This window comes from Phalaenopsis equestris, unplaced genomic scaffold (assembly GCF_001263595.1).
Source record: "Phalaenopsis equestris unplaced genomic scaffold, ASM126359v1 Scaffold000090, whole genome shotgun sequence".
Classification (NCBI taxonomy): Eukaryota; Viridiplantae; Streptophyta; class Magnoliopsida; order Asparagales; family Orchidaceae; genus Phalaenopsis; species Phalaenopsis equestris.
In genome coordinates, this window is record NW_018164532.1 from 844,478 (window position 1) to 857,114 (window position 12,637).

The 12,637-nt window shown below is 30.9% G+C and overlaps 2 protein-coding genes across 4 annotated transcripts in view; both read right to left on the minus strand.

Annotated features, from left to right (window-relative positions):
- Positions 1–46, minus strand: part of LOC110020070 (thioredoxin-like protein slr0233) — a gene marked incomplete at its 3' end in the record, with an annotated part of 9,146 nt that extends 9,100 nt beyond the window's left edge. Inside the window, 1 exon segment of the mRNA XM_020718043.1 lies at positions 23–46. Within this exon segment, the coding sequence (XP_020573702.1) occupies positions 23–46 (24 nt within the window).
- Positions 47–175: 129 nt separating this feature from the next.
- LOC110019975 (COP9 signalosome complex subunit 8) lies at positions 176–12,637 on the minus strand. 3 transcript variants are annotated; one of them, XM_020717893.1, is made up of 6 exons: positions 12,461–12,637; positions 12,275–12,354; positions 12,003–12,184; positions 1,628–1,735; positions 457–613; positions 176–284 (listed from the first exon to the last, which is right to left on the minus strand). In XM_020717893.1, exons 1-5 carry the CDS (start codon positions 12,542–12,544, stop codon positions 474–476), a joined length of 594 nt encoding a protein of 197 aa, XP_020573552.1. In that variant the 5' UTR covers positions 12,545–12,637; the 3' UTR covers positions 176–284; positions 457–473. The 3 variants fall into 3 exon arrangements, with proteins under 3 accessions (XP_020573552.1, XP_020573550.1, XP_020573551.1); XM_020717891.1 differs by having other exon boundaries at positions 176–362; XM_020717892.1 differs by having other exon boundaries at positions 176–370.

Below are 12,637 nucleotides of genomic sequence, written 5' to 3' on the forward strand. Positions count from 1 at the left end.
TATGCATTTACAAATCTCACACCTGAACTATCATATTAACATGCATGGCGTTTTGATCCTTTAAAATCTATGCATGAAAAGGTGTACTTGACTTTTAAAAAGTGACAATAATGTTATTTTTATGTGATATTAAGGAAATGAAAGCTACATGTGTAAATATAAAAATTTAGGCATGAGATATATAAATATTTAAGAAATGTATGCTATGAATTTATTTTGAGGATTTTGAAACCCCTCATGATGAAATTTTGCAGATATATCCTCAACAAAATTTTCTTCAGCATCTGCAAGAAACAAATGTTCGAGAATCCTCCAATTAATTCAAAAGCTGAAGCAAAGCCGCATGCTTTAAGGATTTTCAGCTGTAAATTTTCATAAATAGACCATCAAAGACATGATTTTAATGTACAAAAACAGTAGAAATTGCAGAAAAAATTCCTAAAATTCATAATCTACCTCCAAAAACGAAGAAATCAATGTTCCAGATGGAATACATATTCGGTTAAACGCTGTAATTTGGTGGAATCCAATTTTTGTTCTGTGGTGATCTTTGGCTTCCTGACAGCCAGCATTTTCGAAGCAGAATCCAAAGTCCAGCCATGTTGAAGCGCATCTGCGATTATGAAAAATGGATATTACAAAAAGGACCAGAAACAATTAAAAAGTCTCTTTTTTTCTTATTTGGAAAATTACATGCAAGCCACATAATTCTTATGTATTTATGTATCAAATGACTAAACTTTCATATTTACATTTATATCACTTTGGTGACATAAACATGTGCATGAAAAAGCAGTTTCAATTTTAAAAAGTGCATGACAGTGATATTCTTTTATGTGATATTAATGTTTTGAGTGTTATGCAGGTAAATATAAAAGTTTAGAATGTAAGAGATGTAAATACATAAGACTTGTGTGGCATGAATGTAAATGCCCCATTCTTTTTTACTTACCCTTCAGTACTGTGTCTTATGTTGCTTGCGTTGAGATGTAATTTGTTATTGAAAGTGCAAAATTTGCCTCAATGGTTTCAACAAACCTTTCGGGGAAATTTACATACCTAGCACACAATTCTTATCTATATTTACATATCTCACACCTAAAATTCCATATTTACATACATGCCACTTTGTTAATTTAAACTTATGCATGAAAAGTGGTAACAGTGCTATTTTTAATGTTATATTAAAGATTAGAGTGTTATGCGTGTAAATATTAAATTTTAGGTTTGAGAAATGTAAATAGATTAGAAATGTGAGCCATGTCTGTGCCTAAACTAATTAAATTGGCACAAAAAAATATTAAATGACCTTATGAAAATTGTATTTCCAATAGCTACCTAAACAACAAATGCGATAAATAGAAGTGGCATTTACATGCACACCACACAATTCTTATGTATTTACATATCTAACACCCAAAATCTTATATTTACGTGCATAAAACTCAAATCTGTTTACATCAAAAATATCACTATTACTTACTTTTTAAAAGTGAAATACATATTTTTCATGCACAGCTTTATGACACAAGTATTATAAATGTAAAAACGAAAATTTAGATGTTAGAAAAGTAAATAAAAAAGAATTGTGTGGTAAATATGAAAATTTCCCTATCTAGAAACGTACAGCTGATGGCATCATCCCCGTTCATTCCCAGAAATTGAGCAGTGTCAGTAACACTGATGGTTGAGTAAGCAGAAACTAACAGCTGAAAATTTCTCTTGGTATAGCTCTCTGCACAATCACTGATATTATTATAACCTTAACTTCTTAATAAAAATAAAAATTAAAAATTAAAAGTGCAGCATAGAAGGTGAAAATACACATGCAATAACAAAAAATCTTCATATAAATCAAATCAGAACATAAAAAACATATTTTGGAGCCCAATAATGCAAATAACAATAAATTTACAGACTCTCCATTAAATGCCACGGCCTTATATTCTCTGCTTTATCATCTCGTTTATTGTTCTAGAACCAATTCTAAAGCTATTTCCTGCTGCTTATGTATTGGGATAATTGGAACTTTTTCATGGATATAGAAAATTTCAAAGTTTTGCATTTTAGAACTTTTTTTTTTTTGCAATGAATAGTACAAGCCAGCCATATGAAAATAATTGAACAAGGACTATTGCCATGAGGATTCAAATCAGTTTAATTTCCAATTGTGTTGATTGAACGTGTATTACTTTGAATTTGGTTGCCTCTTGTCGGACCTTTATTTGTCAATTTCACTCAATTTCCCATTATTACAAAAGTAACCCCCATGCTCTCCCTTTATTCATTACAGTCCGAGATTCTTTGTGGCCAACTACAATTGTCTGGTTTTCCCTTGAGAGTAAATGTACATGAAATTTATGTGTGATGGGAGAATTGGAATTTATTATTTTCAGCATATCTAGGATGACTCTGAGTAGTTTCTTGTTTCAGTTACTTTGTGAGTTAAAGACAATCATAAGGCAAATAAAATTAAGGTAAATTTACATACATAGCAAATAATTCTTATGTATTTACATATCTCGAAAGTTAACTTTTATATTTCCATATATAGCACTCTGGTGTTTTAAAACTATGCATGAAAAGATATATTTCGCTTTTAAAAAGTGATTATAGTGCTAATTTTTTACGTGGTATTAAAGATTTGAATGTTATGTGTAATCATGAAAGTTTAGGTGTGAGATAAGTAGATACATAGGAATTGTGTGCTAAGTATGTAAATCCCCTAATTCATTTCAGCATATCTAGGAGCCTTCTAAGAAGTTTCTAGTTTCAGTTACTTTTTGATTTATAGACATAACAATAAGGCAAATAAAATTACTTGAAAATTACATGTTGCCATAAGAATTTCATTTTCTTTTCAATTATTATGTTGTGTTGGTTGGATATGAATTTATTGAGTACTTCACTAGTGTTGATTACTACTTTCAGACATGAATTTGCATGCACCGATACGAAATTTGGTTTTCTTTGGCTTATTTCAAACATTGCTCTTATTTTAATTTGTTCAGTCTAATTGTGCATGTGACAAGTTTTGTCAAGTGTGATACTGAATTGTTTTCAACATTGTTGAAATCATATGTTCATTCATCATTTTTCTTGTTAAATTCAAGATTTTTTACTAAATTATCATCTGAAAGGAAAGAAGTATATTTATTATTTTTTACATAAAAAATAATTAATTTGTTCCAGAAATTAAGAGTTGATAACAAGCAAGTTTGATATTTTTTTTTTATTTTCATTGTTTGTGTCAGTGATGGTGGTAAATTTGAGGTAATTGAACATAGTTTAAAACGTGATAAAAAGATTTATCATAATCAGTTTGGATATAGGTCATGCAGTTCTACTATGGAAGCTATACTTTTATTGAGAGGTTTGATGGAGAAGTACAAAGAGAATAAGGTGGATCTACATATGATTTTTATTGATTTAGAGAAAGTTACGATAAAGCTTATGACAAAGTTCCAAGAGAAGTTCTTTGGAGAGTTCTAGAGAAGAAAGATGTTGATATGACTTATATTCAAGTCATTAAATATATGTATATTCGAGTTATTAATTGTGTTCAAAGAGAATGATTGACCAAGTATTTTCCTATTTCAGTTGGATCCGCTTTAAGCTCATATCTTTTTGCTTTAGTTATGGATGCTCTAACGGGACACATACAACAGAATGTACCTTGGTGTATGATTTTCGTTGATCATATCCTTCTTATGGATAAGACTAGAAAGAGTTCAAGAAAATCTCGAATTATGGAGGTCTACATTAGAGTTTAAAGGCCTTCATTTGAGTAGATCTAAAACTGAATACATGAAATATAAGTTTATTAATGGTAGTTCCAGTGGCAAAATTGTAACTATTGATGATCAAATCATTAAAAGGTGTGATTTTTTTAGATATCTCAAATTTTAGATATCTCAAGTTTATAGTTCAAAGGGAGGGTTATATAGATGGGGATGTAATTAGTAGAATTCAAAAGTTTATAAATCAAAGGGAGGGTTATATAGACGGGGATGTAATTAGTAGAATTCAAGTTGGTTGGTTGAAGTAGAGGAATACATCAGGCCTATTGTGCGATAGAAAAGTACTGCTTAGACTACAGGAAAATTTTTTGAGATGGTGGTAAGACCTGCAATGCTCTATGGCGCAGAATGTTGGCCTTTAAAAGAGAAGCATAAGACAAAGTTAAATGTTTTTTAGATAAGAATGCTTAGGTAGATGAGTGGCTTGACACTTAAAAATAAAATGTGAAATGAATATATTCGTGATAAGGTTAGTGTAGCTCCAGCGGAGGACAATATTAGATATAGTCATTTTAGATGATTATGTCACATTAAACGCCGACCATCTGATGATTCTGTTAGAAGAGTAGATGTTTTAAATTCGAATTATGTTAAGAAAGGCAGAGGTAGACAAAGACTAACAGAGATAGAACTAAAAAGACTTGGCAAATTGTAAAAAAAAATGATCTTAATCTATTAGAACTAAAGACAGAGATAGAACTAAAAAGACTTGGGCAAATTGTAAAAAAAATGATCTTAATCGATTAGAACTAAATGAAAATATAACACTCAATAGGACTCAATAGAGAAAAAAGATTCATGTTAGTCGACCGCACTTAGTGGGATAAAAGTTTGTTGTTGTCATTGTGTGTCATTTTATATTACATTAATATTTCCAAACTCGTCCTACATCAAATTGATATCAGAGCTTGTGGTTGCATCATGACATCAATTAAAAAATAAAAGGTGAGATTTAAAAAAAATAGATAAATTATTATTCTAAATTAATACATAGCAACTATCAGAAAGGATAAAAGTTAAATTGGGAATTATGAATAAGGGGTATTTTTAAACTAGATCGATAATTTGGAATATTTTTTCAAGAAACCATTTGTTTGATTATGAATGTTATAACAAAATTATTTGGACTTGCACAAACTTATTGATATAATATTGCAAACAAAAAAAGATCAACGCGGGCTAACATGAGACGCGGTTATAGTTTTTGCATACGGTAACACTATAATTAGTTTACAAATCATGTGGTTAAGTACTGCCTTAAGAATACATTATCATCATTATGCATTTCACTGGAGATTCTAGAGAAAAAATTAGGAGTGACTTAAGCCACAATGTATCAAGCATCCTAAGTGAGACCTTAATCAGATCTTTCAGCGATAAGATATATTGCAATCAAATTTGTTAGCAATACCTAAATAGTAATTCAAATCCTATAAAAAAATTTACCTTACCCTCTCAGTCAAGCCTATCAAATATAAACCAGCAAAAAAATCAAGTATAATTTTTTAAAAAAAATTGTAGCTTATGAGAATCCTTTTTAAAAATGAATTAAATGAAAACTTACAACTGCAATTGATTTTTTTCATATATATTGATCTAGATCTGTAACACAGTCATTTTTGGATTCAAAGTCCCGGATGTAAAAAACTGAGGGTTTTCATTAGGTAATTGATAGTCAACAAAAATTTGTTTGCCAAGAAACAGACATGAATCATTTAAATTATTGTGTCAATGCTAAGGTGTCCCCTCGAAACGACGCGTTGTATAGCCCGAACACAGTAAAAAGTGTGGAAGACATGCTGCACTAGTGCCCGTATGAAATGATAAATAAGCAAAGGTTCCCACATTATAGATGAATGTGGGCAAAGAAGTTATTCCACATTTTTCTACTTCAATTGATTACATTAGACATCGGCTTTAAGCATATATTTTTTTATTTTAGTTATGGATGTTCTTACTTTGCATTTACAGGAGGACGTACCTTGGAGTACACTTTTTGCTGATGAGATCCTTCTTGTGGATAAAACTAGAGATAGTTCAAAAAAATTTTAAATTATGAAAGTCAACTTTAGAGTCTAAAGGCTTTCGTTTGAGTGGATCTAAAATTGAAAACACGTAATGAAACGTAATTTTAATGGTAGTAGATCTAGTAGAGGGGTTATAACATTGAGTGATCAAATCATTAAAAGAAGTGAACGTTTTTTTATATCTCGAGTCTATTGTTGAAAGTGATGGTTATATACATGGGGATGCTATTAGTAGAATTCAAGTTTGATGGTTGAAGTGAAGGAATGCATCCGGTCTATTGTGTGATAGAAAAACACCGCTTAAAATAAAAGGATAATTTTATAAGACGGTGGCAAGACTTGCAATACTTTATGGCACAAAATGTTGGTTTGTGTAAGAGAAGCATAAAATGAAGTGTTGTTGATCTAGTGTGTGATAGAAAAACACCGCTTAAAATAAAAGAATAATTTTATAAGACAGTGGCAAGACTTGCAATACTTTGTGGCACAAAATGTTGTTTTGTGTAAGAGAAGCATAAAATGAAGTGTTGTTGAGATGAGAATGCTCAGGTGAACGAGTGGTTAGGACAAAATGAGAAAAGGATATATCCGTGCAAGGGTTGGAGTAGCTCCAGTGACAAACAATATTATAGAGACTCAACTTAAATGATTTGGTCACATTAAACATCAACCATCTAATGACCCAGAGTAAATGATTTAGATTTGACTTACATTATGAAAGGTAGAGGTAGGCCTAAAAAGACTTGGGCCTTGTATAAAAAATGATCTTAATTTATTTGAATTACATAGAAATATGACACTCAATAGAACAAAATGGAGAAAAATGATTCATGTAGTCGACCTCACTTAGTGGGTTAAAGGGTTGGTATTGTTGTTGAATTTGATCTAAATATGCACATACAATATAAAATGACTGCCTAACATACTCAAGGATGAGAGTCAAATAAAAATTTGGAATTATGTATAAGCATGAAGCCGCCTGTAAATGGGAATTTGAGACAGATATCACCTGTGATGAAATCTAAATTCAAACATCTAATAGAAATCGAGTCAACCACTAAAATGAAATTGAACCTATAATTGAACAAAAGAAAAAACTTGAGCATAAAATAAATTTGAGAATGAAATTATCTTTGAATATAAACCTCAAACAAATATTTAATTTAAAAATAGCATTGAACTTACAATCATATTAGAACCTAAATTGCATATGGGATATGACTCTAACCTCGAATGTGCATATGAACCAACCATGGAAATAAAATATACTCTTAAATATGAACATAGAATTCAAATTAAAATTATATATAACCCTAAATATAGAAGTAAAACATATAACTTATAGTTGAATCAACTAAAAATTTAATAAAGTAATTATGCAATGTAAAAGTGAACAGCTAATGCCAACTAGAATGATAAATCAATCGAACATGCTGGTTTAAATACTGAGGTAGTTTCTAACAAGCCTGTCTTTCCCAAAAAAGTTTTAATTGAATTTGGTTTTAGACTCTTAACAAGCAAGTGTGTGTGTGTGTGTGTGTGAGAGAGAGAGAGAGAGAGAGAGAGAATCGGAAAGAGAATGAACTTAAATTAATATTTTAATGAATTTGTTAATAACAAAGTCATAACAATAATTGAATTTTAAATTTTGGTCAGATCAAATATGTGTAAATCACCTCCATTAATATTTATTTTGAGCCAGTTAGCTTTCTTTAAAGAGATTGTTTGTTTATATATGCATTTAACATTTGTATAGTGAGCATGTTTTCAAGATTAGTAACTGTCACAAAGTATAGAACTAGGCTAAAACTCATTATTATTATCCTTTAAGATGCATATTGCATTCTAGTATTTTCATTACTTATTATATATCATTTACATGATTTGCAAAGTTGTCTAACTTGCATGAAATGACTCAGCACAAAGCTAAATGTTGATTATGATAGTTATGAGTCTGGCAAATGTGAACATGAAGTATGAGTAATTCAAGATATATAATAAAATAATGGTGATGTCAGAATCATAAGCAGATTCCTAATGAGACATTGAAGAAACTAGCTATAGAATATATGAATTCATATAAAACAAGAAAGCACATTCGGAAAAATATTCATGAAATAAAAATTATAGAATATATGGTAGAGTTCCAAACTTTAATGTACTTTAGTTTATGAATATACTACCAAAAACATAGATCTTTTTATTTCTACCCCATCTTTGTGGATTTATCTCCAATAAATTAACAGATTAATCAACTCTTCTTATTCCATAAGCTACTTTGTAAGCAGGATTATGTCTGTCCACGTGATGAATAGCACGCACTTAATGAGCCTTGGGATGACATTTATTTGTGATAATTCACCGTGGTTTGTATGAAACGCAATAGCTTTGCCCTTTTTTTATGGATATCAAATGCTTAAATTATTGGATCCATTTTTTCAAATCGAGCAAAACAATACATTTCCTATAATACTAGTTTTTTGCCATCTATGTTGCAATCCTAGGAATTTCTATAACGTCTCCTATGGTTTTGGGGCCTTCAACTCGCCGCAACTATTTGTTGCTATATAGTCTAGTTGGATGAGTTTTTGCCTCCAATTGAACTTCTATTTGTCACTACTACATATATATATATGACATTATCACCGTAAATTTTTCACTTAGACGTAAATTTACATAAAACTATGAAAAGAAACTACACTCTATTACGCTCGGAGATAATTGAAATTTGTTTTTTTTTAATATATTTAGAATGATTTTGATAAGTTTTTTTAAAAATTGAATATCAAGCATTGCAATAAGAATTCATTTTTTTTTTCAAATGTTGGGAGTATGTCATATGGATGAGCGTTCTTTAAGTGTGTCGCAAGTGTTAACCACTACTTATATAGCTAAGTCTTCTTATAACAATGTGGAGCTTGGTTCGTCCTTTAAAGCTTGGATATGCTTCTTAATACTTTAACTATTAGGTTAAATTAATGGTGCCAATAATAACTATAATACTAGAAGGGCTAAAGATAAACACAAATTATCATCAATTAGGTCAATTAAAACCAATGATTACTAATGAGGGAATTACAATAGATAAATATTTATTCATCTTAAATTCACTCATAAACTTACTCGAAAAAGCTAACAGAAGAAACTGTGATAACATGAATAGTTATTAAAATGAAAATTTATGCTAGAATAAGAAAGGTCATGATAAAATTTGTGAATTTATAATGGATAGTGAGTCGAATATAAAATGTGTTGGAAAAGCTAAACTTGATTTCACAATAGCATATGATACCCCTGAATAACAAAAGCGTAAAATTACATTGAGTAGGCTGCTAAATAAAAATAGACTGTTTTTTGATAAGAAGGAAACAAAATCATTTTGGAAAAAAGTATGAGATTATTTAACCATACAACATTAAGCGAGTTTTGTTAATAAATACCTAAAAATAAAAAAAGTGATTGAGAGACGTGAATTAGAATCTATTTATAAGCTAGAAAATGTCAATCTTATAAACCAAAAAAAAAAAGGACTGAAGTTGAGATAGTCATTTTAAAACTCTTACATTGAAATAAATCAAACACAATAAGATGGCCACTAGAAATAAAAAATTATTATATGTGTTCAGGGTAGTTCTAAAAACATATCTTTAACAAGTAAAGAGACTTACCGATGGAGCAAAAATATATAAAAAGTTACCAAGAAAGGTAAAGTGGGTTCAACATAATGACAAAATAAATGAACTAAGAAACAACAATTGTAAATAAACTATAAAATTTCAAAGTTAAAGCATGCCAAATTTAATGCAGCGTTGGAAAGTAGGCTTAGGACTTACATTAGTTATTTTATATAGTTAAGGATTTTTACATTTTTTATTGAAATTCAAAATAATTATACTTTCGAAAAATATTAGTTTAGAACTTTAGTGATTATCTAGAAATAGATTAAATTTGATCTTATCTTTTGTAACTAATTTCAAAAATAGGGATTTATAGCTTGTTGTTGAGTAGTTGATTAATATTAATAATTGCAGCTTCTTCTTAAACTTTTTTTTTCCTCTACCTCTCACAAGCCTCTCTCCTAATACCTATTTCTCTTCTCTGCCACCATCAAGTTGCATCATGAAGCCGAAGCAACAAATATTGATATTTTATTTCGAAGTATAGGTGTAGTTGAGGAAAAGATATAAAAGATGTTAATCAAGTTAAAAAAAATAAAATTAGCTTAATCATGCTTATAAATAAATACAATGTGGAATATAAAAGGCACTCTGGATAAATTACTTAGTTTTTAGGAAGAAATTTCAATAGAACTGGAAAAACAATGTAATGAAGAGTGCTTCTAAAATCATCAAAATAGCAAGATAGTGTAACTTTCGAAAAAGATGCATAGAATTCAAAAAATTGTCTCGAGAAAATAATTATAGAGATTCCAACGAAGAAATTAAAGAGGGAGTGTAAAACAACCAAGAGAGAGGGAAGAGTGCAACACCTATTAAGTGGAGGCAAGAGAGACACTGGACATCAATAAAGAGAGAGGGAAGGGGAGGAAATCACAATACCAATCTTGGGATAGAAAAACTAGCCCCTTCCATGGATCATGTGTTAGAATTGCTCTGGTGTTGGGGATGAAAAAAAAAGCAGAGCCATAATTAAATTTATAGTAGTCATGAAGGTATGTAAACCTTTCCATTTTGTTATATTTTAATATGTTATTAAAAAACCCCAAAAAAACTTTATTATTTATACAATAAGTGAATACAAATTCACAACATTATGCTTTGCGATTTGAAACCCGCACCTATATTTGTTAAGGTCCACATCTTTGCATTTGCAAGGATTGTGTGACACATGTGCTTTCAGTTAACCATGCATGCAGGCAAGTGTGCAAATCTAGAAGAATTATTCACTGTATATCTTAAGGCTACATGTCGCAGTACCGAAAAGTCCTTACAATCAACACAAACAAACAAATAAAAATAGCCAGAATAAAGATATTTACATGATTCACAAGCCATAAAAAAAAAATTAAATTTTTTTCAAAGCCTTGCAGGATTTCTTATGAAGATATACAAACAAACAAATAAAAATAGCCAGAATACAGATATTTACATGATTCACAAGCCATAAAAAAAAATTAAAATTTTTTCAAAGCCTTGCAGGATTTCTTATGAAGATAAAACTTATGACTCTAACCGCATTAGATAATGCATATCAAATTAAATGCATAACCCTTTCATCTGAATAAAACATATTCTTTACTAGTAGCTTTCTAAGGTCAAACCAATTCAAAAGTTCAAAACTCAACCACCAACATAATGTACAAATAGAAACTAAAAATTAAAAAAAAAAGTAACGAGACTAAATTCTATTGCCCTGATTCTGCAAAAGGATGAGACTGATGCCATGAACTCAAATTTGGATTTTGGCCGAATTGAAGGCGATATTGGATTTGCAGCATTCAAAAATTCGTTAAGTCCATGGAACTTCTGTACTTTGTTGTTAAATTCAAGAAGCCTATAAGTTTCCCTAAAAATGAAATTGTCATAATAAAACAGCACAAAGTACTGATAGCTAGTGATGAATGGAACAAAATACAAGATCGACTTCTCATTTGCTTCAAAATCTTGGAATGGCCTTTGGATCACATTATGCAATGAAAAAATGACATCATACCCACAATAAACAAGCTTAAGTGGGGATTTTTTTTCAGGTGGGACTTGCAAACTAAAGAAGTCGTCAATCAAAGAGCATTCTTGTTGTCATTATTGTACTTATCACAGCTACTAAATTAGCTTTAAAAATACTTTCTCAATATTCTTTCTTATTGAAGCCTGCATATTTATTAAATCATGCTCGAAAAATCTTTAGAACACTGTCTGCCAAGGAATCCAAATTCGCCAAGCTTTAAAATTGATTATATTCCCCAAAAACTGTCAAAAATCCTTCTGCTCTATCCCTTCCAATCTAATCCATACGATATAATATTCAAAGAGTGCTGCTTTCAGTTTCTTTAAACATGGGCATGCCCTACTTCACCTCGCTTTATTTTTTCGTGAATGCATCATAAGATAACCATGCTATTTAAATGCTCAAAAACTCGCGCAATAACAGCGTAGAAGTTAAGAAGAAGGATAAAAATGGAAGACACGCAGTGCCGCATGAGATAATCGCTCACCTCGAAAGGCGGTAACAAGGCCCAGTGCTTCAGGACTCCAATCAAACCCACGAATGGCAGCATAAACCCCGGCATATTCTCTGTTCCAAAGACACTGTCCAATCTTCCAAGCTGCCACAATTTCTGCTCGGCTCTCTTTTATCCTACTGGGAATGGACTTCCAAAGAAATCTAGCGCTGTTCCTGCAAACCAAGATGCTCGCAAAAGTCGATTACAGGAAATCCCAGTAAAAATACTGAGATAGAAAAAACCAATACAACTTCTGAACTTACAGATCGTTTACGTATATATGACCTAGCAGATGGATCGAATATGGCCAATCTTCTTGGAAGGATGTCCCCTTCGAGGCAACCTAAATGTCCGGTGAAAGTTCAAGGAGAAGAGAAAACCATGAATGGCAGCAGAAATGAAAGTCCAGACCAGAGAAACTGGTTGAAATGAATGCAGAAAGAGCTTGCCTGAAGCATGAGCTCATCGCAGATCTCTCCGATTCTTTGAAAGGATTTTGATGCCAACGCATCTTGCAGTTCCGATAGGTCCATCGATCGGAGAGTGCTGAGGAGAATGCAAACGGATTGCAAACAAATGATCCCCTTCGACGCTGAGCAGCAAGTTCACTTTGGGAATTACGTAAT

Coding starts and splice junctions, on each gene's coding strand:
- LOC110019975 (XM_020717893.1), bottom strand. CDS start 12,544: ATGGACCTATCGGAACTGCAAGATGCGTTGGCATCAAAATCCTTTCAA. Junction 12,355..12,460: donor GCGATGAGCTCATGCTTCAG/GCAAGCTCTTTC, acceptor CCGGACATTTAG/GTTGCCTCGAAGGGGACATC. Junction 12,185..12,274: donor CATATATACGTAAACGATCT/GTAAGTTCAGAA, acceptor CTTGGTTTGCAG/GAACAGCGCTAGATTTCTTT.